Genomic DNA, 24,176 nt, shown 5'->3' with positions numbered 1-24,176 from the left:
CGCATCCCCGCGCTTAAGCGCATCAGCTCCTTCACACCTCAGGGCGCATGCGCTTCCGATGGCCTTACGGTCGCTCCATCCCACTTCTGACACCAATGTAGCGAATTCGGGGGGACAACGCAACCATAGGAACTGCCGCGACCGGGAAGCGAACCCGTATCGCCCGCACCGCAGGAGGCGTCGCTAACCGCTCGACTAAAGGGTCAGACCCGCGAGCCAGCGGTCAGCGTGTCTTCTTATCCGCAGTGGTGAGGTGTGCAGCAAGAATGACAGATGGGTTCAAGGTGAAGGATCGGTTCTGAGCCCTTCATGTTTTAGTTTTTTGCCCCCCCCCCCCATTTCTCCCAATTGCATCCGGCCAATTACCCTACTCTTTGGAGCCGTCCCGGTCGTTGCTCCATCCCCTCTGCCGATCCGGGCGGAGCTGCAGACTACCACATGCTTCCTCCAATACACGTGGAGGCGCCAGCCGCTTCTTTTCACCTGGCAGCGAGGAGTTTCACCAGGGGGACGTAGCGCGTGGGAGAATCACGCTATTACCCTCAGCCCCCCCCTCTCCCGCACAGGCGCCCCGACAGACCAGAGGAGGCGCTAGTGCACCGACCAGGAGCCGCTAGTGCACCGACCAGGACACGTACCTATATCCGGTTTCCCACCCGCAGACACGGCCAATTGTGGCTGTAGGGACGCCCGACCAAGCCGGAGGCAACACGGGGGATTCGAACTGCCGAGCCCCGTGTTGGTAGGCAACGGAATAGACCCGGACGCCCCCCCTGAGCCCTTCATGTGATGGACACGTTGACGGACGAGATCAGGCAGGAGTCTCCGTGGGCTATGATGTTCGCGAATGACACTGTGATCTGTAGCGAGAGTGGGGTGCAGGTGGAGGAGAGCCTGGAGAGGTGGAGGTACGCACCGGAGTGGAGAGGAATGAAAGCCAGTAGGAGCAGGACGGAATGCACATGCTTGAACGAGAGGGAGGACAGCGGAGTGGTGGGGATGCCAGGAGTAGAGGTGACGAAACTGGATGATTTTAAATACTTGGAGTCAACTGTTCAAAGTAAAGGGGGATGTGGAAGACATGTGAAAAAGAGTGCAGGCAGGGTGGAGAAGAGTGTCAGTAATGATTTGCCACTGAAGGGTACCAACAAGAGTTCAAGGGAAGGGTGTAGTGAGACCAGCTATGTTGTATGGTTTGGAGACGGTGGCACTGGTGAAAAGACAGGAGGTGGAGCTGGAGGTGGCAGAGTTGAAGATGCTCGGATTGTCGTTGGGAGCGACGAAGGACAGGATTAGGAAGGAGTATATTAGAGGGACAGCTCAGGTTGGACGGGTTGGAGACAAAGCAAGAGAGGCGAGATGACGTGGTCTGGACATGTGCGGGCGGAGGAGAGGCGCTGGGTGTAATGGGAGACGGGTGCTGAATATGGAGCTGCCAGGGAAGCGGGAAAAGAGGAAGGCCAAAGAAGAGGTTTCTGAATGCGGCGAGGGGGGGGGGACATACAGGTGGGCTGGCGTGACCGAGGACCGGAAGAGATGGGAAACGGATGATCCGCTGCGGCGCCCCCTAACGGCAGCAGCCGGAAGTCATTCTGTTGTATTATTCTTCAAACGTGTGACATCAGCAGCTGCATTTCCGATACGAACGACCGGTATTGAACCTAGTCACAACTGAGCCGTGGCTAAACTGGAGCGGGATAGGCGGTTCGGGTAACGGACGGGGCTGGGAAAAAATTAGGGAGTTTTACCCGTGAAATTTTAATTCGCGACGTCAAAAAAAAAAAAAGATGACAAACCACGGGCCTGCCGTGCCCCCCACCCGCCGGCAGGCGGCGCCTGCGCGCGGCTTATCGGGCGCAGTGAGTCAGCTGAGTCACAGTGTGCATGAAAGCCCAGGGTAAAGGAAATTGCTGCGAACACGCGGTTTTCCTCCCACTCGCGCGCGCGCTCGTCCCGACAGCTCACCGACATGCTGACGATCACGCTGAAAACCCTCCAGCAGCAGACGTTCAAGATCGAAGTGGATCCGGAATTGACGGTGGGTGAGAAGAGTTGCCGACTCCTCTAAAAGTAGACGCGGCGCTCCGGCCGGGAAGGGCTGACTGGCGTGACGGGAAACCACGAAACCAAGGCGGGCAGGCGGACGGACGGGGTTGGGGGGGTGGGTGGGGGGGGGGGCTTTCACCGGGAGCTGTTTGTTCCCCGTAAAAGAGCGTTTTCCGTCCAGTCTGCCGTGTGCCGGACGGGTTCCGACGCCGAGACGTTCGTGCTCCCCCCCCCGCCGGGGGGGGGGGAGGTTCGGCGGGCGCTTGTTAGCGACGCAGCCTTGGAAATGAGAGCGGCCGGGCGTGAATGACGGTGCAGTATTTGGAGTAGTACGGAGAGGGGGGGGTGGTGGTGGAGAGGGAGGGGGGGGGCGGCGGTTCTGGATATCATCACCGCGCAGATGGATGAAATTGTTTACGTCGGGGGGGGGGGCACGGACGGGTCTGACAAAACTTCAACCTTCCGGGCCGAAGGGGAATTATCCAAAATGCAACTTTGTCGCTGTCGACCGCTGTTATCCGTGCTTACTTGGACGTCGGTGGTGGTGGTGGTGGCGGTGCTGGTGGCGGCGGTGCTGGTGGCGGCGGTGCCCGTCCTCCTACCTGCGATTTAGGCGCTTGTGACGAAAACACGTCCGTCGAACTGATGCGTGTCGATGGGTTTTGACTCCCCTGTCGGCCGCCCCTGCAGGAGCCGAGGCTCACCTACGATAACATGCAGTCGGCGTGACCCGCGCGCCCGGCTGTGCTGTGGATGCATGGCAAACGTGCCATTACTCCACCCAGCGCTGTTATGATAAGACTACTGTGGAGGAAATGTAGTAGTACTGCTATTCCATATAGAAGTATCATGTTGTAGCGAATTCCGAATTCGCTACAATATGGCAACTTATTGTAGCGAATTCCGAATTCGCTACAATAAGTTGCCATATTGTAGCGAATTCGGAATTCGATAACTTACTGTAGTGCTTTTGCATGTCAGTGGCCAACACTTGAATCTGTCAGGCCTCATCGCTGACAGTCCTGTAAACTACTCTGGACAAGAGAGTCAGCCAAATCTGCACATGCCGGTGCACGTTTTACTACACACAAACTATTTCCCATCAAAGGACACTAGGTTTTGTGGGTGCATTTTGAAACCTATATAACAGGCCGGTCACATCCATCTACTGCTATTTGCAGTATAAGCATCGCCTGACTGTGCCTATGATTGTCCAGTTACTGCTGGTCGTTCCACTCGATGAAACATCTTGCAACACATTATCCTCCCAGTGAATTTCTGATTATACCATAATGGGTCTGTGTGGTAGTAGGGCGCCCATAATTGTCTGGTCAACATAGTCTGTTTAATAGCCAAATGTGAGGGGGCTGTTCATAGTCACTTAATCCTGTCGTAATCCAGCCGGTCATAAATGCTGTCGCTTGTTGATGTTTTCCAGGTAAAGTCGCTGAAAGAGAAGATAGAAGAGGAAAAGGGCAAGGATGTCTTTCCAGTTGCGGGGCAAAAACTCATCTACGCAGGTGAGCCGCAGTGCATCAAGTGTAAAGCAACATCCCTCTGCACATCCATCCATCCGTTGTCTATCCCCGCCTAATCCGCTGAAATACATCACATGCGCTGAAAGCAGTTTTAATTGAAGTAAGAGCACACATCTATCAAGCTGGTGAATAGCTAGTCAAAGAGAAGCTCTTAAAGTAGTGGAAGACAAGCTAAACATGAGGACATTATGTTTGCAGGGGGCGTACCATGTGGGCTCCGGTCTGACCACGGTGTCGAGCGTTCAAATCCCATCACGGCACCTTTGCAGCATGTCTCCCCCCTACTCTCTTCACCCCTGTCTATTTGAACGAGTTCCCCGTCTGTCTTTACTGTCCTGTCAAGTAATGGCTAAAAACCCGAAAGGAGTACATCTTTAAAAAGAAAAAGATCTTACAATTACTTTGTTGCTCTTAGAGAATATCATGTTTCTGTTCTGATCTTGCTCAGTAGTTTTAATTTTTCTCTTTGGTTGGTTATTGATTATCGAATCAGTGCTTAGGTACGGTGTGTTTTTAGATGACGTGAACACCACCACTAAGGAAAGCAAAAAAAAAAAAGAAACTTCAACCCTGCATGTCCTTACTGTTAGTCCTGTTGTTCCTCTAGGAATAGTTACTCTTAGATTATTGTACTGTTACGCTCATTGCAAATTCCTCTGGAAAAGAGTATCACCCAGAATGGCCTTGCAGAGATGCAGAGTCAGCGTGAGGGTTAAGGCTTAGAATGACTGTATTTTACTATCAGTGATGGAAGTATGGATTGTATTTGGCAGTATTATGATGCAAAAGTCAAATTTCCTCAACCTAATGTAAGAGTACTTACATATACTGCACTTTTCTGTGAATATGTGCTTTGACATGAAATACAACTGCAAAACTTTTTTTTTTAAGTGTTGCTGCTAACGATAACTGCCCAGCCAGCTCACGTGTGCTGGTTTCTTCCTGTGTTTTGGCATATCTGAGGTCCGTATCAGGTCATGGATCTGTTTTCACAAGGTGTTTATGCTTCGATTTAACAGGCAAAATCTTGAACGATGACACCCCTCTCAGAGACTACAAAATCGATGAGAAAAACTTTGTGGTCGTCATGGTGACGAAGGTAAGCCTTTTTAACCGGAGTCAGCCTTAGTCAGAAGGTGAGAAAACTCCTCAAGTACATTTTGTCTTGATCGCTGTGCTTTTTAAGATATGCTTTCAGCCGTTCGAGAGAGAAAAGCTCAATGAAATCGACCCGTCCACTCGACACAAGGCATTTTCAAGTTGGCACCTTTCCCACTGGGGCGACTCGCCCCCCCGGGGTGCCCCGGAGTTCAGTCATCGCTGAGCTCAACCCCGCTTACATCCACGTGACATGAGCGAAGTCATCCTGGGCGAAACTACAGACGAGATTAATTCCACGCTACGTTTTCAACCCGAAGAGAGAGACCATTTACTTCTTCGGCTGCTTTCAACTTCACTACCCAAGGTTATGGGAATGGTGTAACCATAGAAACCCAAACTAACTGCACCGGTGATCACTAGTTTAGCGCTTGGTCAACTCCATGACAGGCTGTCTGCAAAATGGATCTGACAGAAATGGTCGAAATGATGCTGCCTTCTACTACTATTGCGAAAGCTGGCAAGGGCACCGAGATGTTATGTGGAGAAACGTTCGAGGCTCGAACGCGCGGAACTTTTGAGTACTACACGATAAGTGTATGTTTTGTAATTATGGTATGGGTCCAGCTGCGATGAACTGTCCTCCTGAGGCGAGCTCAACCCCGTGATGTTTTCAAATTGTTTTTCCATCCAAGGTCGAAGCTCTCGGCACGGGGTGAGACAGTTCAACCCTGGTCCCAAGCAGGGTTGAGTTCACCCCGGGCTGAATGTTTCACCTCGTGTTAACAATATAATGGTAAAACACTTGTCTGTTCACCCTGGCGTCACCCTGGGGTGAAAGGTGGGAATGTGAAAATGGCTATAGAAGAACTTGAACATTGCCGAAATGTTGATTTGGTTGTCATTGCATGGTTGAAGCTCCAGTTATATTCTGCCATCTCATTCCTTACAGCCTAAACCAGCCCCGGCTTCACAAGGTGCCCCTCAGCCGACCCCTCAACAAGCCCAAGTTCCCGCTTCAGTCCCGGCGTCGACCATGCCTTCCGCCCCGACGCAAATACCCTCCACACCCACGCATGCAGTGCCTGTTCCCACACCTGCCCTCGCCTCTGACCCCACCCAGTCAGCACCCACGTCCGAGGCTCCGACGTCTGCTCCAGAAAGTGTCCCGGCGGTTTCTCTTAAGGGGAGTGCAACTCCAGACACAAGCACAGTCCCGGACTCGGCCCCTGGCACGGTCCCGGCCCCGGTCTCTGCCCCAGGTCCACCTTCGGTCCCCGAAAGCACTGAAGACAAAAGCCCCAGCACAGATGTGAACCCAGCTCACGCATCTGCCCATGCAGAGTGCCCGGCGCCCGCCGCCCCACCGGAAGAGAAACCACGGGAAGAGGAACCCGACCAGCCGTCTGCCATTCCGCCACTCCACCCATCTGCTTCCAGGTTGGCAGAGACATGCTAATGAGACTAATTTCAGCTTGTTTTTTTTTAAAATTTTATTTTGGTCGTATATTGTATTCTCATTATTACCGTCATTTCCGATTGTTTTAGAAAAGTTGCCCACATATTTTTTTCTATCTTTATCTTTTTTTTCTCTCCATTCTCTTTGAAAGCCTTGTGGATGAATTGGGTCTCCTTGAAGAAGCGGCTTCCATACTTGGTAATACATTTTCTATCTGTCACACTTGAGGTGTGACTAAAGAGAGAGCGGCTGAGTTTAACAGTTGTGCAGTATTTATCCCTGTCATCACATCCACCCTCCGTCTTTTCTTGTTAATTTTTTTTTTCTCCTCTTTTCCTTCCTTCCTTGCCTCATTTTTTCCTTCCTTGGTCCTTTTCTTCCTCCATTCCTTCCTACATTCCTTCCTTCTTTCTTCCATCATTCATTCATACATTTATTCATTCATTATTTGTTCTATTCTTCCCACCTTTCTTCCTTCATTCTCTTTTTCTTTCCTTCACCCGTTCCTTCTTTTTACCTCGCTTCTCTCATTAACGCTTTCCTTCCCCCCACTCATTCATTCGTTCATTTTCTTTCTCTCTCCCTCCTGTCCTTCTTTCCTTCGTTCATCCATTCTCTCCATCTCTTCCTTCCATCCTCCATTTCTCCTCCCTTTCTCCTCATCCTCTCTGTCTTTTTTCCTCTCTCCTCCCGTCTCCTGCCTCTGTTTGTTTGTGTGTTTTTTCTGCTCAGTGACCGGGCAGGCCTATGAGAACCTGGTGTCAGAGATCATGTCTATGGGTTATGAGCGGGAGCAGGTGATTGCCGCCCTGAGAGCCAGCTACAACAATCCGGACCGAGCCGTGGAGTACCTGCTCATGGTGTGTATGCATCAAGACGGACCACTACTCCACAAATACTACGGGTTAAAAACGTTTATGACTGAACACGAATGTGTATGGGCTTCTTATAGTTGGTGCTGAGTGATGGGTAGGTTCATTTTTAGTTCAGTGGGATTTCGATGTTGATTTTGGAAATGTTTATTTCGATTTCAGGTTTGCCTTTATTTTGACTATGGCCACAATGGGAAAAAAAAAATCCACCATTCAACTGACATTTAAATGACATTTAAAATGTCAAATCCCACCAAATAATCCTTAATTTTCGCCGCTATTTACAACCTTTATGAATGTAAACCAAACTTTTCATAATCACCTCTCCTAATTTGCTATGACACTGTGCACAGTGGATTATGGTCATTGTCATTATTGCAGCTCTGAACATTGTTGAATATCTCACTTGAAACTGCAGTTTCCAGCACACTGCAAGGTGTATTGCTGTGCCCCACAGACAAGTCTGCACCGGGGGGGGGGCATTTTCTTCCTGATCACCGGGCTCAGAAAAAAAAAAGGAACGTTAACCGACTTTAAACATTTCAAATACTCGATCAGTTAATTTTTTAAGCATTGAAAATTACCTGAAATTTTGTTTCAATCACTCAGCACTACTTGATCGAATTAATTGAAATTCAAGACTTTTGATTGAACTTTTAAACAAACATTAGCTGCATTTATTTACTGGTTTGTGAATTAGTTTTTTTATGCTCCGTTTAAATGTGCTTGACAGTTTCAAAATGGCAGTTATCCAAGCACACATTTAAAGGCTGTTTTCAACTTCAGATGTATCGACAATTTCACAACTTAAAAGTAAAAAAAAAAACCCCAAGATAACATATATATTATTGAAAGCAATTAGCCTGGAGCAACATTGGTGCACTTGGAAAAGAAAAAGATTGCCAAAAATAATTAAACTGCTCTCCAGCCAAACAGAAAAGGAAATGGGATGGGATGTCCTATATGATTTTAATTAGCCATGGATGAATTTGTTGTGATATTACCACATTTGTGAGACACCTTCACTTGGCATTGTTTTGCTAGTCATCTGAGTGAAGTAACAGCTGTACCCCTCTAATGTGTTTTTCCCATGGTACCCTGCTCCCCCTGTGTTTTCAGGGTATTCCAGCAGAGCCCAGCGATCTCCCACCTCAGCAGCCAATCAGACACAGTGCCCCATTCAACCCCCCCGCCTCCACTACAGAGAGAACCCATCAACCCCCACCAGCCTCCAACAGTGAGAATACAGACATTTGTTATCACAGTGTTGTACACGCACACAGAAAAACAATGAAGCACTTACTCACTTAAACTTGTTTGGACTCAATAGTGCACAAATGTAAACACAGACACACACACAAATACAGTGGCTTCAGAAAGTATTCAGACCCCTTCACCCATTGCACACTTTGTGTTGTAGATTTGAGTTTAAATGGATAAAATTGACCCTTTTGCCCATCTATCTCAATGACCCATATTGAAAAAGTGAAAACATTTTTTTTAGACATTTTTCCAAATTCATCAAAAATCCAAAAACTGACCCCTCATTTATATAAGTATTCAGACCCTTAATTTGGCGCTTTGTAGAAACCAACTTGGCAGCAATTACAGCTTTCAGTCGTTTTGGGTGAGTCTCTACAAGCTTGCACACCTGGATTTGGACAGTTTATCCCATTTTTCCTGGCAGATCCTCTCAAGCTCTGTCAGATTGGATGGGAAGCATTTGTGAACTGCCATCTTCAGGTCTCTCCACAGATGTTTTTGGGGGTCTGGGTTTTGGCTGGGCCACTCAAGGACAGTCAGAGACTTGTCCCACTCCAGCGTTGTCTTGGCTGTATGCGTTGGGTCATTGTCATGCTGAAAGGTGGGCCGTCACCCCAGTCTGAGGTCGCATGCATTCTGGAGCAGGGTTTCTTCAAGAACCTCTCTGTACTTGGCTGCATTCATCCTTCCCTCAATTCTGACCAGTCTCCCTGTCGCTGCCGCTTCGAATCGGTGCCATAGCATGACACTATCACCACCGTGCTTCGCCGTAGGGATGGTATTAGCCAGGTGATGAGCAGTGCCTGGTGTTCACCAGACACTGCTTGAAGTTCAGTTTTTGTCTCATCAGACCAGAGGATCTTTTTCTTTATGATCTGAGTCCTTTAAATGCCATTTGGCAAACTCCAAGTGGGCTGTCATATGCCTTTCACTCAAGATTGGCTTCTGTCTACCCACGCTACCCTAACCCGCAGTATCTCCCATTTCTGCAGAGGACTTCTGAAGCTCCGTCTGAGTAACCATTTGGTTCTTGGTCACCTCCCTGACCAAGGCCCTTCTTGCCGGTTACTCAGTTTGGCTGGCTGGATGGCCAACTCTAGGAATAGTCCCGGTGGTTCCAAACTCATTCCATTTCACAATTTTTCTGTCCACTGTGCTCATGGGAACACTCAAAGCTTTAGAAATGGTTTTATACCTTTGCCCTGATCTGTGCCTCACCGCAGTTTTATCATGGAGATCTACAGGGAGTTCCTTGGACTTCATGGCTTGGTTTTTGGCCCGACATGCAATGTGAATTTTGGGACCTTATCTAGCTATCTAGCTAGCCACACAGGTGTGTGTCTTTCTAAACTATTTCCAGTCAATTCAATTTACCACGGGTGGACTGCAATCACGTTTTAGGCACGTCTCAAGGATAATTAAAGCAAACAGGATGCAACTGACCACAATTTGGAGTGCCAAAGCTAAGGGTCTGAATACTTGTGTCAATAAGAGATTTCAGTTTTTGATTTTTAATAAATTTGCAAAAACTTCTAAAAACTTTTTCACCTCGTCATTATGGATTATTGAGTGTGGGTTGATGGGTAAACAATGGTCATTTTATCCATTTAAAATTAAATCTATAACACAGTGTGCAAAACGTTAAGGGGTCTGAATACTTTCTGATGCCTCTGTATTTCTAGAAATAGACTTGATTTGACAATTCAGCTTGACCACCAGCTCGGTGGTGCTCAAGCTGCTATGATGCAGTGTACATTCATAATGACACAGTATTACATAAGATTTGATAAACCTTTAACAATCCCTTATAGGTTTATTGGGATGTTGCCGTGGTAGCCTTTGCTCCCTGAGCGCCTGTTTGGCCGCCATAAACCAATTAATGAGTTACAACTTCTTAAAGCTGAATGAGGATAAAACAGAGATACTTTTTCTAGGACTTTCTAGGACTTTTTCTAATAAGCTCGAGAGCCTGGCTTTCCAGACCAAATCACGAGCGAAAAGTCTGGGTGTCATTATAGATTCAGATTTAAATTTTAAACCCAATATTAGTAAAGTGACCCAGACAGCTTTCTTCCACCTGAGAAACATTGCCAAAAGTACGGTCATTTCTAACTCAGCAGGATGCCGAGGAAATAATTCACGATTTTAATTCACTTTTTATTGGCCTCCAAAAAAAGTCAATAACTGGAACTCATAACAAAATTCTGCCGCTAGAATTTTAACTAAGACCGAGAAGAGAGAGCATATCACTCCTGTTTTAGCTAAGATGCACTGGCTCCCAGTTTCTTATAGAATTGATTTTAAGGTCCTTTAATTACCTACAAAGGTCTTAATGGCATAACACCTTCATAGATCTGACTTTTTTATATCCTATCAACCATAAAAGCTCTTAGATCCTCTGATGCTGGTCTTTGAATTGTGCCTAAAGTGATCCCTAAACAGAGCGGGGAGACTACTTTTATGGTCCATGTTCCAAAACTGCGGCACGCCCTGTCCCAGGCAAGCTCTGTGGACATTAATTTAAAAAGAGCTTTTAACGTACCTATTCAGGAAGGCTTTTAGCTAATTCAATGCCATTTTTAGCTAGTGTTTTATCCCCTAAACACATTTTTTTTCCTTTTCGTGTAATACCTTGTTTTAATTTATTTTTTATCTGTGCTGTTGTATTTATTTGTTCTTGCTATATTTTATCGCTTCAATTTAAAGTACTTTGAGCTGCATTTCATGTATGAAAGGTGCTGTACAAGTAGTTACTGTATTTAAAAATAGAGGTATCATTTGCACAAAAATTAGGTGTGTGCATTATTTGCTATCACCTTGTCAAATTTACAGGTAGAGATAGTACCATGCATACAAGAATATCAACAACGTGCATGTAATTTTTTTAATTTGTTGGTAGCTTTCAATCATTGTTCCATCATGACATGGTAACTGTAAAAAAAAACATGACTAATGATGATTGTAATGCTGATAAGCATGCCGTGTTTCAAACCGCACATCAACTAAATTAATGATAGCTATATCACCTTGATTTGTATCATTACATAAGTAATTTATCTCGAAGCACAAACTGAAAAGGGGGGGGGGGGTCAAACAAAAAAGCAGTTATAGTGACCCTGGATCTGTCTTTTCTCAGCAGGGGCAGCACCTGCCAGCCAGCCTGCCAGCCAGCCTGCTAGCCAGCCTCCTTCCTCTGGTGGTGGTGGTGGTGGTGGTGGTGGTGGTGGTGGCGGCGGCGGCGCCACAGGGAACCCTTTGGAGTTCCTTAGAAATCAGCCTCAGTTCCAGCAGATGAGACAGATCATCCAGCAAAACCCTGCTCTCCTACCAGCCCTGCTGCAGCAGCTGGGCCGAGATAACCCACAACTACTGCAGGTAATAATAATAATAAATAATAATAAATTGAGTTTGTATAGCGGTTCTATATACTTCTGCGGAGACAGATCTCGAAGTGCCTCCTTTTAAGACTATTTTAAAAGAAATAGGCCATGGATTATGTAGGCCATGGATCATGATGCTGACTGCTGAGCTGCTACCTGTGTGTATGTGGTCTTGTTCAGCTGTATTTGTGAGGACCAATTTGAGTTTTTAACCTTGACAGTGAGGACATTTTAGCAAAGTGATGATATTTTGGTCAGTCCTCACATCTTTAAGGGTCTATTTTAGGATAAGGACATGGGTTTAGGGTTAAGGTTAGGCTAAGGGTTAAGGTTAGGCAAGTACTTCTGATGGTTAAGGTTAGGGGCTAGGGAGTGAATGATGTCAATGGGGGTCCTCGCAAGTATAGAAAAAGAAGCTGTGCGTGTACATGTATGTGTATTGATTTATCCGGTTAAAACGGACTTTTGTTTAAACCTCACACTTTTTTCATATAATTGTCTTAAAGCTGCAATTCTGAAGATGATTGTTTTTGTTTATAATATACATATATTGCGATGCTGGTAATTACATGGTTGTCGGACCACTCCACATCCCGGAGATCTATTTCTAAATGAAGAGTTGTTCGTGCTGTTGTGTCAACACGTTTTCCATCGCCAAACAAAACAAGTAAATTTTATTTGTATAGCCCATTATCATGGATTACAAATTTGCCTCAGTGGGCTTTACAGCAACACAACATCCTGTCCTTAGGCCCTCGCATCAAATAAGGAACAACTCCCTAAAAAACAACCTTTAACGGGGGGAAAAATAGGAAGAAACCCCAGGGAGAGCAACGGAGGCGGGATCTCTCTCCCAAGACGGATAGACGTGCAATGGATGTTGTGTGTACAGAATAAAACACAATTTACAGAATACAACGTTGAAGGAAGTTAACAGAATTATAATGGAATTATAAGACATATGAAGAATATGATGAGGATGCCAAGTAGTGTGCAGATGCCACTGGAACAGCCTAGGACCTGAGCCACGCAGTCACCATCACCATGTAGACCTGACAGGAGGACAAACTACGCATGCACACGGCAGACTCGCGTCACACCATTCACATACTCGGGGGAAGAGGCAAGAAAAAACATCCGTCACACATCGGAGTGAGAGAAGGATATAACGTTGAAACAGGATAACAAAATTATATGGATTTATAAGATATATACAAAATGTGATGGGGAGGATGCCAAAGCAGTGTCCAGGTGGCGACCACCGTCACCATGGAGACTCGGGAAGAGGACAGACTACACGTGCGCATGGGGGAGACTCGCATCACACCATTCGCATACACGGGCGAAGGGAAATGAGAAGACATTCAGAGAGAGAGGAAAGACGTGAGAGAAGAGAACAGTTGACAATAGCCAATAATCTATACTCTATAATCTTGTCGGCAGAACGGTGCTTGGTAAATTCATTGAGACCGAAACTGACCCGCCATGCAGTACAGGCCCATTTAGGAATTTATGAGTCAGCAGAAGCACCTTGAAGTCTGACCTAACATGGATAGGAAGCCAATGAAGGGAGGCAAGAATTGGGGTAATATGGGCGTATTTTCTAGTTTTAGTGAGGACTCTAGCTGAAGCATTTTGAGCGGCTCGGATAACGGACGGATAGATGGATGAAGACTCGGTCAATACTAGCATGTGGCAGACCTGAAAACGGATCGTTACAGTAATCGAGTCTGGATGAAACGGATGCATGTATTACGGCTGGGGTTTCGAACTACTGCCCTGCGGGCCGGAGGCAGTTTTGTGAGGCCCGCGCTGTTTTAGACTTAAGAGATCTGGACTGCCTATCCGTTTTGCATACTACTTACGTGTTTGTTTTTTTTTTTAACGTTTCTGTGTTTCTAGTTCTAAGTATGGGCGGCGTGGTGGGGCAGTGGTTAGCGTGATCACCTCACAGCAAGAAGGTCCCGGGTTCGAGCCCCAGGATAGTCCAACCGTGGGGGTCGTCCCGGGTCGTCCTCTGTGTGGAGTTTGCATGTTCTCTCCAGGGTGTCTCCCGCCTGCCGCCCAGTGACTACTGGGATAGGCTCCAGCATCCCCGCAACCCTGAGAGCAGGATAAGTGGTTTGGCTAATGGATAATTCTAAGTACTCAGTTAAGACTGGTTGTGAGGCCAGTTGCAGATGACGTAGCCTAATATCAGTTTTGCAGCACTCTCTCTCTCTCTTGTTGTGTGTGTGTGTGCGTCAGTGTGCGTGTCTCGCACACACACTAGCCAGGCAACTCGAGTACATAAGCCCAGTAGGCTAGCCCACTGCGAAATCTCTCACGTGAGCTTGCTACAGTAAACTGCTGTCACCGCTTGCAGATGTTTTGTAAAAATGTCACTTTCAAAAGCCGAAAGGCAAGTCGACCAGGAGCACCGACGGTTCCAACAGAAACGGGCGCGCGACCACTTCACCGAATTTAACGCGTCCGCGATCTTGTCTAATTTACAAGGGAAAAAGTTGCCGTCCTGAAGGATTTCGGTCTGAAGCAGCATTACTTTGCTAAACGTGCAGAGGAGCGGGATCGGTTCAAAGGCGAGGAGAGGGAGAGAAAGCAGCTGTCAAAGTTAGCTATGTGGTACACGAGGCGATGGGCGAAGGCTGGCGAGCCATTTACAGAGGGACCGTTTCTGAGAGAGAACATTGTTTGCCCGGAGGAAGGCCTCGTTATTTGGAAACGTCAGTGTCGTGGCAATTATTCAAGTCTACTCTGACATTAAATGAGGAGCGAGACAAAAATCTCTTACAGTATTGTCACACTATAATATAATATGAATATGATGCACAAGCCCAGCTGCTTCAGTGTGCGCCGATCAATACAGTACAGTCTCTCTTTTAGGCCGGGGTGCACATAACTTTTTTTGGTCTGGTTCTCAAGGGAGCACCTGGAGCTGTTGCTTGGTACTCAGTCTTTGCGCAGCATGGTTATCCTACAAGCTGTCATCATCACTACCCTCCTCACTGCTCTCCTCGCTATCTTCCTCTCTTTCAAACATGGCGGATGAAGATGTAGGCCCGCCTCTTTCTCCCCGGTTGAGTCTGCGATTAGCTGTTTGCATCCATAAGTCAACCGCGGACTTTGTGTCCAAAGTCTGTTGTCATCTTAGACGAGTGGATGCGCATCAGGGATGAGGGGCGAGAGTCTGACAGGCGGGATCTGTACTTGCTTTTTGTATTGAGACGTGAAAATCGCCTCATATGCGGCGCTGCTCGAGGGCAGTGTAAGGGACAACAGAAGGACTTTATGAATGTTGAAGTAACTATCTGGATTACTTCACTGTGTTGACCAATCCATACACAGAGGAGGCTGCCAGATCTTTTCCTGCTCACTTTAAACGCATCCATTCTCTTACAGTGGAGTCTCTTGTCAACAGACAAGCTGGCCTCATATTTCTGGGGGATGTTAGTAAGTGTTGTGTTGCCAAAACTGTGGAGGGCCTTGCATTTCTTGAGGCCAAGTTGAAGGATTCAAAAATTGACCACATGACTTAAGGGATGATTCATATCTGCTTTCAAACTCGTGAATTAGACCTCTCAGTACATCTGCCTTGTCCCTGTCAGCATCAGCATTTGAAACAATCTCTTCCCTGTGCTCGCCTTCACTGTCAAGCAATAGTGTCAGGTGTCCAGCACCTACCATGAGCTCATCTTTGCATTCACCAATAGTCAGCCTATCTTGCTGGAACCTGAGGGAGGTGAACTCTAAAGTGTTTCCAGAGTGTCAATCATGTTAGCTATGAAACACTGAAAGCGCTCTGTGCAGATATGTAGCCACTTGAATTTTAACGGCAGGTAATAGCCTCTATATGTTCAACAGAATGTCTTGCCCCCGTGCAGCTCATCTGATGTTGTGAAACTTTCCTAGTTCAACAAAAGCAATGCCATTTTCAACACATCGTAAGTTGTGCTGTCCTTTTTGCACCCCCTCTCTGTAAATAAAAGTGCAGCAACTTGACAACGGGGCAATTAAATGTCTCACAGTATGGTACCGTGCGATCGGCTGACTTTGTGCAGTTCTCGAGGGTGTGGGCAGTACACAGAATGTGCACAAGAGAATCCCCGATCGCCACCATCTGGCGCAATTTGGGAACAACCCCCATTGTAAACTCCCAACGTTGACTGCTGCTCCGTCTGTACACACCGAGACCAACTTCGTCTTCCGCTGATCCCCTAAACCGCAATTATGGAAGAGCTGCTCCGATCTGTTCACTATGTCCCGTGCCACTCGGTTCACATCCAAATGAATGAATCCAAGGAAATCTGAGGTAAACTCTCCCCGTAGCTAGACACAGACACAGTGTATACAATTTCCTGCTCCACTTGCGCTATGTCTTCTGATCCACCAAAGAACATGCCCCAAAATTCAGCTGCCTTCAGTTTTTCACTCAATTCTAAACTGATTGTCTGTGCAATGCTCTGCATGATGTGGGCCCCCCCCCCTTCTCCCGACATTAACTCCAAGCTTCTTGAGAAGCGCAATATCCTCCTCATATGAATGCATCGGGGGGGGGGGCACGTTTCGCTTTGTGAAACACCGACAGAAACATATTACACAGTGCTTGACACTGTTCTTCATTCAGTTTGTCCTGCCACGTGTCAAGAGGGCGAATGGATTTTCTGATCCTGGCTGCACCTGTTACCAATAGTTTACACTATGTTCATGTGCTCTTTACTCTTCTCGCGCTTTATAAAAGCTGGATGACTGAAATGTGTTGTCCCTATAAAAAAGGCACTGCTTTTATCTGCGAGATTGGGATTTTCACAGCATATTTTGCACCCACATCTCTGTGCAGTCGTCATCTGTTTAGAGCCAGGCTACTTCCTGCAGCCACTTACTGCGAATACACGTTTTTTTTATGTACAGGTTCAGTCTGGCATTTCTTTGGAGGTGGTGCAACACCAATGTAATTACTTAATGTAACTTGCTTCTTGGATATTTTGATGAATGGACAAAAATCCTAAAACCAGAGAAAAAAAATGTAATGTTAAGATATTTGTAACTTTAGCTAACTATTTGTTGGAGCACAGTTAACCTTGCTAACTTGGGGGAAAAAAAACCCGCATCCACTTAATCAAGAACGACGGCTAAAAGTTGTACGATTGACAACTGATTATTAAAATTGACACATTTGTCATAATGACTTTCTTACCAGTGATAGATGGAAAAAATCCTGTTGTGTCAATAAGGAGTTGTGTCCCAGAAATGTTGGTACGCAAAAGCGCCTCTTTTCGTATTATCTGCTGCGCATCATTTATTTTGACCACGTATGCGCACCTGTACACCAGTTATGTGTACCTCCGCTTATAGGGCAGTTGTCTGTTCTTCCCCTCCTTATCGCATGTCGTCCAGCTCACATCCGACCAAGGCCATTTCTCCAATTAGTGTGTACAGACTTGCTACACTCGGAGTTTCCCATACATTCCTCTGCTATCAAACAACAGTCAACAATAGGCCTTTATTTGTTCACTTGGAGAAGACACTTTATAAGACTGCCTTTGTTCCGTTACACATGAACTTTAAGCATCATCTAAGCAATGTGAAATGAAGTTAAACATGGTATAGGTCATACATGGTCAAAGATTAAAAGTAAGCGAACATATGAATTGCTCTGACGGTCAGTTTCAGTCCAGATACAACGGTAGATTGGATCAGCGAGTTGTCAGGCGACATTTACAGACAGTTTTGCACAAAAGCAGACGATTTGACGGGCTATTCTTTGGCACTCGATGAAAGCACAGATGTAAATGACAATGCTCAGCTCGCTATATTTGTGACCATTTTTAGTTAACAGAAGAACCGCTAACTTTATATCCAATGCAGGGAAAGACTACAGCCAATGATATATTTGAGGTGCTGTGCAATGCAATTGAGGGTGCTGGTCTACCCTGGAATAAATTGGCTGGAATCACCACTGATGGTGCCCTGTCACTGACGGGAAGAAAACATTGGCCTGTAGGACTGATTCAAAGAAAGCTGGAGGAAGAGAACGTAGATCCCACAATTCCATTGCACTGCATCATTCATGCTGCGGCAAATGCTTGAAATTTGACAGTGTTATGACTGTTGTGATGAAATGCATTAATTACATCAGATCAAGAGATATACAACGCCGTCCATTCTGTGCATTTCTGGAGGGAATAGATGCAACATATGGAGATGTGTTCTACTTCACACAAGTGCACTGGTTGAGCAGGGGCAGTGTCCTGAAAAGGTTTTTTGAATTGAAGGAGGCGATCAGAGAATTCATGAAAGAAGGCAGGCTACATGTTCCTGAGCTTGATGATCCCAAATGGCTCATGGATTTAGCTTTCTTAGTTTACCAGTCAATCTTCGTTCCAACCCTCACCTATGGTCGTAGGTGAGATCTTGGGTGAGATTGCAGATACAAGCTCATGACCATAGGTGAGATCGCAGATACAAGCCGCTGAAATGAGTTTCCTCCGTTGGGTGTCTGGACTCAGCTTTAGGGATAGGGTGAGGAGCTCGGACATCCAGAGGGAGCTCGGGGGTAGAGCTGCTGCTCCTTCGCATCAAAAGGAGCCAGTTGAGATGGTTCGGGCATCTGACTAGGATGCCTCCTGGGCACCTTGTTTGGAGTTTTTCTGGGCACGTCCAACTGGGAGTAGACCCAGAACTCGCTGGAGGGACTACATGTCCAATCTGGCCTGGGAACAGTTTGGGATCCCCCAGGAGGAGCTGGAGGGAGTTGCTGGGGAGAGGGATGTCTGGAGTGCCCTACTTAGCTTGCTGCCACCATGACCCAACCCCGGAGAAGCGGCTGATGATGAGATGAATTAATGTTGAAGTGATCAGTGGTAGGCAGAACTTTAGAGCTACCAATAGATTAAATATTAACTGGACACCTTGAAACTGACAAATTGGGTGAACCCCAGTTTTAGTTATTGATGTTTTAATATCTGATGGTAAAGTTTCTCTATGGGCTTGACCTGCCATATACACCGATTAGCCAAAACATTAAAACCGCTTGCCTAATATTGTGTACGTCACCCTCGTGCTATCAGAAAAGCTCTGACCCATTGGAGGTATGGACTCCAAAAGACCTCTGAATGTGTCCTCTGGTATCTGGCACCAAGTCGTTAGCAGCAAATCCTTTAAGTTCTGTAAGTTGCGAGGTGGGGCGACTGTGGATAAGACTTGTTTTTTCAGTACATCCCACAGACGCTCAGTCGAATTGAGATCTGGGGAATTTGGAGGCCAAGGCAACACCTTGAACTCTGTCACGTTCCTCAAACCATTCTTGAACAATATTTGTAGTGTAGCAAGGTGCATTATCGTGCTGAAAGAGGCCACTTGTCATCAGGGAATTTGCCATGAAGCGGTGTACTTGGTCTGCAGCAATGTTTAGGTCGACGGCACATGTCAAAGTAACATCCACACGAATGCCAGGACCCAAGGTTTCCCGGCAGAACATTGCCCAGAGCATCATACTGCCTCCGCCTTCTTCCCATAGTGCATCCAGGTGCCATCTCTTTGAGATAATCAATGTTATTTACTTAGCTGTCAGTGGTTTTAATGTTTTGGCTGATCGGTGTATGCTTGTTAACCACAACAACATTGTCATCTCCTTTGAACTCACTTCCTGCCTTATTTTCTTGTATTTGGCTGTTATAATGAAGAAATAAAAAGTTATGTGTCTTTTCATTTTACCAAGAAAGCCCTGCCGTACCTGACAGAAACCATTAAAAAGTGCCACTACAGAGCAATTGCAGGTCTGTGCATTCAATAACAGGAATCGTGGTCCATCCATTCATTGCAAGTTTCCCCTGTTTTGTTATGTCAGTTTAGAAAGTCATATTATTTAGGAGGAAAGAAAGAAGGAAAGAAGACATGAGAAAAAGGAAAGAAAATATATTGTCATTGTAAGAAATGATTGAGTTGGTTCAAGGCCCACCACAGCTGATGTCGGGGGTTTAAAGTCTCGTCTAAACAGAACTGGCTTGAGTCCCAGAACTGGGGGATTGATTTCCATTGAAAATTAATTGGTTTCAAGTTCCAGAGGCGTTAAGATCGCTAACCTCAAATGAGCAACATATTTCTGTTTCTTTCCCTTAATGTAAAGTGCATTGCATTGCATTTTGTGCAAAATAAAGCCATAAAAATTGATGGATTGATATCTATCAATCAATGCGCTGCTTATTAGGGTTACCAAAGTATTTGTGCAGCAGAGACGATTGACGTAAGTCTCCCGCTTTGTTTGCTTTGCAGCAAATCACACAGCACCAGGAGCGCTTTGTTCAGATGCTGAACGAGCCCCGTGGTGGGGAAACGGGAGGAGAAGGAGCGGAGGCTCAGGGGTCACCTCCCACCAACTACATCCAGGTCACCCCGCAGGAGAAGGAGGCTATCGAGAGGGTATGAACATTACCACTGATTAGTTCATAATACATAGGACTTCATAATGAGTTACAACTTGGCAATACAATTGGCAGAAAGGTACTTCCGTGCATACCGTATTCTCTTGACAGTGCACTTTTAACCTAGCGAGATATTATTCCCTATAGCGTATCCGTGTTTGTGCACAATCTTTTATTTCTTATGTGCCAGTAGTTGTAATTGTATTTATTATGGCTGTTGTGGTAGAGGGTTTCTTTAAATGGAAACTTTCATGTTGTGTTCCAGTTAAAAGCACTGGGATTCCCCGAAGGACTGGTTATTCAGGCTTACTTTGCCTGCGAGAAGAATGAAAACCTCGCGGCAAACTTCCTGCTTCAGCAAACATGGGACGACGAGTGAATGCCTGATAATGTATTGCGTCACGGATCAAAGAGGGCTACAGAATGTATGTCAACACTACGCAATGTATTTGGTCTCACAACAATGGGGGTTTTGGGCAAAATGATGAGGATATCGGTAATGACGATGGTATGCTATTATGAGTTAGGCGTGCTGCTTAGTCTCCATTCTGCTGTGATGTCCATCATAAGGAGGTCACATCTGCTGCTACACCATTACTACTGCTGCTTGTGCCCGGTGTTCAAACGAAGAAGTGATGCAAAAACAGTTGTTATACCCATTTGTTATGCATCGCTTTGCCTTTTTTTTTTTTTTGCCTCCCCCCCTCACCATTTCAAAGAAGATTCTGACCCCTGGGTCTAATGCCAACATTTCACATTTTTGTCTTTACAAATTGCAAATCTGCACTGTGTTAAAAGAAACTGGTTTGAAAGACTTTAGAGAAAATGGATGTTGGTGTTAAAGAGTTGGAAAACCCTATCTGGCAACTGTCATCTAAAAAAGCAGATGAAGTTAAACCCAAAATTTTTTTTATTTTTTTTTTTGTTTGGTTTGTTTTTCTGTATGACAACACAGAAACATATTTTGTGATGTTATGAAGCTTAGATTTTGAATTTCCCTGAAAATCTGGTGTAAGTTGTTGACTAGTTGGTTAATGAGAGCTGCTTTGTGTTTTCATACAGTGCAGCGGCATTAAAGTATGGGTCTTGTGTCGGTGGTTTCTCTGAAGTCTTTTGACCTTTTGAAAGAAATAACGCTAAATTCATCAAGTCTTAGAGACGGTATCAAACTAAAAAAGCAAACATGCCACATGGGCCTTCTGCTTCCAGTGGTATTTGGACATTTCATTCAGCATACAGATTTCCCCATAGCGTTGGTTTGAGGTTCTACAACATACAGTCAACTTAAAAAAAACTCCCAGGGGACAGTTACCATGGAAAATGGATGTGGATTTTGAAAAGTAAAAAAAAAAAAGTGAAATTTTATCATACCATGGATAGTTGCATCTCACAACTGCTTATAGATGAGTTTAATCTGTCCAAACAGAATCAACCCAGCTATGGTGAGGTCTGAATGCTGAAAAATGCACTGTGTAAAATACAATTTGGCAGGGAGTGACTTTGCAGTATGTCGGGGAAAATTAGATTTCGGGACAGTGAACGGAAACACAATAACGACCTTGCCACTATTAAACTGAACTGGATTTGCTATGGTAGTGTACTATGAAGGCGACATGCAAGATTAGATGAGACTGTGCATTTTATGGTGTGGTGCTGGCAACAACACGGAGTTAGAATAACCACAAGGTATTGAATTTCTTTTTTCTTTTTCTTTTTGTGGTTTTTTTTTGTTTACAGTTTTTCTCAGATGAAGGGATTTGAACTATGAATAAATAAGTATGACAGAGCAAGTTTTTTTTTTTTTTTAAGAATTGCTTGGATTTACAAACAGGTTTATTTTTTTATTATTTCTGTAGCTAAAGTAGTCAACCTGTTGCTTTCAGTTAATCTAAAGTTGTGTTTGTCTTTTCCCAGTCCTCTATGCATCTTAATGCTGTAAGAGTATGAGCCATCGCTCCTCCATGCCTTATGGGTTGTTGAAGAGTTTTTTCATTTTCCAGATCGTGCAATCGTTGACAATGTAGTGTTTGATCTGTTCTGAGATATTTTCTGTTTTATTTGTGCATAGATGAGTGTCAATGGGTTGCTGATCATATTCAGTAGTTTTGAAAACATGGAATTAATTATAGTATTTATTTAGAATGTGGACATAAGGGAATTCTAATAAATGCTAGAAGCCAAAACAAACAAAAAAAACACACTATTTTTTTCCAGCATTCAGCATGTGCTTTGCTTTTTTCTGAATTTTGATTCTTTATGTTTTACCAGTAGGTTACAGCAAATTTTGTATTATACTGTACATGGGAAATATGAATTTTGCATTTGGAGTAAGAGTTGAGGCAGCACTTCATTTTGACAAATGCTGTTCTTTATCGGAGAGGGGTTGTTGGTTGCATGAGTTTGTTTCAAAGGTTCATTTACAGCACGGCAATGGAACAGAGATGAGAAAACTGCCTGTGAGGTGTTGTTTTTGATTGTTTTGTTTTACCACTTTTGTTGGTGTGAATTTGGATATATATATATATATATATATATATATATATATATATAAAATACAGTTGAATAAAAATGACTTGTAGCCTTAAATACACCACTTGAAATTTTGCTGAATCGTTGCGGAAAAACTTTTGTTTCAGCATTGTGTAAAATAAATTGCTTTTACAAAGCAGATTGTGTCACAGCCTTCAGTTTTAAGTTTTATCCTTTAATTCGATGGTGGTCTCCCTGTGTACTTCACATGTTTTCCCAGTGTTTGTATGTTTTCTCCAATCACTCTAGTTTCCTCCTTGGCCTCTAAATTGCCCGTGTGTGTGTGTGTGTGTGTGTGTGTGTGTGTGTGTGTGTGTGTGTGTGTGTGTGTGTGTGTGTGTGTGTGTGTGTGTGTGTGTGTGTGTGTGTGTGTGTGTGTGGTCTGATGGACTGGACGTGTACAGGGTGTTTCCCTGACCTGCCCAGTGCCTGTTGGGATAGACTCCAGACCACTGTGGCCCAGAGTCCTATGAAACAGGTATAAAAAAAAAAATGGGTGGCAGAGGTGGGCGAAAAATCAGTGTAGAACAGCATGTTGATAAGCCTTGACAATTTCAACTTTGCCGCAGTTCTCTGGAATTGCAATATCGAAACACAATTTACATTTTCTTTGGATTGTTGCAGTTTTGGCAGTTCACGGAGGCTTAAAAGTTGTAACGCTGAACGGCAGCATTGATAATGTAGCCGGTTATTTTCTTGCCCGGTGCGGGATTCGATACGGCGTGTGCTGCACCACAAGGTGACGTCACTGACCGCTCGGCTAAAGGGTCAGACCCGTTAGCTGGGGGGCTAACGTGTCTTATTAGTAGGTTACAATAATATTGAGACGATTGAGAAATCCCACTGCGTCCAATCGGCGATAAAAACAGCATTGCGATATGAAATCCGATTCCCATCTCTAATGGACAAGTGTCGCGTACTTTGGATCCCACGTTGTGGAGGTGAGCCAGGATGGGACGTTATTCATGGCTATCCCCAGCAGGGGGGGGGGGGTAAGAGATACAGCGAGAGAGCGACAGACAGACAGAGAGGGGGGGGGGGGGCGACAGCGAGAGAGGGTGTGTGCGCGCGTTCCCGCAGCAACAGGGAAGATGGCAGCCCTCACATCTCTCACCCAGGTAAAAGATGCAAGCGTTCTGAACTAAGACACTCTTCGGGGTTTTAGGAAGTTGAAGTCACGGCACCGTTCGTGAAATGTAATCGGGGGCGCTAATTTGCCAGTGGTGTCCGGAACAAGGAGCGGGTTCGGGGTTTGGAGTCTAGCCGGAGGGGAGACAAGTCAGCTGGTGGGACGAGGCCCCGTTACATTACCGTTAGATAGCGGGGCTCTTTAGTTTAACGCGCTAAAGCTAAGGAGCCGGCTAACGCGCTAAAGCTAAGGAGCCGGCTAACGCGCTAAAGCCAAGGAGCCGGCTAACGCGTTAAAGCTAAGGAGCCGGCTAACGCGCTAAAGCTATGGTGGGCGGCTCCTCGGCTTTAGCTACTGTTAGCTAAGTTGGCCCCAGATAAAACACAGCGTTAGGTGGGTCAATTGCCCTACTCACGCAAAATGTCGTTAAAACAATTCCCCT

At 45.5% G+C, this 24,176-nt stretch overlaps 2 protein-coding genes across 3 annotated transcripts in view; both read left to right on the top strand.

Annotated features, from left to right (window-relative positions):
- The first annotated feature begins 1,892 nt into the window (after nt 1-1,892).
- rad23ab (RAD23 homolog A, nucleotide excision repair protein b) lies at nt 1,893-22,744 on the top strand. Of its 2 annotated transcripts, none has more exons than XM_056276207.1 (10): nt 1,893-2,038; nt 3,485-3,566; nt 4,604-4,683; nt 5,635-6,122; nt 6,293-6,339; nt 6,874-7,001; nt 8,133-8,250; nt 11,416-11,651; nt 19,928-20,074; nt 20,342-22,744. In XM_056276207.1, exons 1-10 carry the CDS (start codon nt 1,970-1,972, stop codon nt 20,453-20,455), a joined length of 1,509 nt encoding a protein of 502 aa, XP_056132182.1. In that variant the 5' UTR covers nt 1,893-1,969; the 3' UTR covers nt 20,456-22,744. The 2 variants fall into 2 exon arrangements, with proteins under 2 accessions (XP_056132182.1, XP_056132181.1); XM_056276206.1 differs by having other exon boundaries at nt 11,413-11,651.
- A 952-nt stretch (nt 22,745-23,696) lies between these two features.
- The window catches only part of eps15l1a (epidermal growth factor receptor pathway substrate 15-like 1a), a 63,603-nt gene continuing 63,123 nt past the window's right edge, over nt 23,697-24,176 (top strand). The window contains exon 1 of the mRNA XM_056276915.1: nt 23,697-23,723. Coding sequence (XP_056132890.1) covers nt 23,697-23,723 — 27 coding nt within the window. The remainder of the gene's footprint in view (nt 23,724-24,176) is intronic.

Source organism: Lampris incognitus, chromosome 3 (assembly GCF_029633865.1).
Source record: "Lampris incognitus isolate fLamInc1 chromosome 3, fLamInc1.hap2, whole genome shotgun sequence".
Classification (NCBI taxonomy): domain Eukaryota; kingdom Metazoa; phylum Chordata; class Actinopteri; order Lampriformes; family Lampridae; genus Lampris; species Lampris incognitus.
Note: the sequence above shows the minus strand (reverse complement) of the source record. Positions and strands in the feature narration are given on the sequence as shown.

Bases quoted from the DNA above. Each gene is read 5' to 3' on its own strand.
- rad23ab (XM_056276206.1), top strand. From the start codon at position 1,970: ATGCTGACGATCACGCTGAAAACCCTCCAGCAGCAGACGTTCAAGATC. The intron at 3,567-4,603 runs GTGAGCCGCAGT...TCGATTTAACAG, and splicing joins GCAAAAACTCATCTACGCAG to GCAAAATCTTGAACGATGAC. The intron at 20,075-20,341 runs GTATGAACATTA...GTTGTGTTCCAG, and splicing joins AGAAGGAGGCTATCGAGAGG to TTAAAAGCACTGGGATTCCC.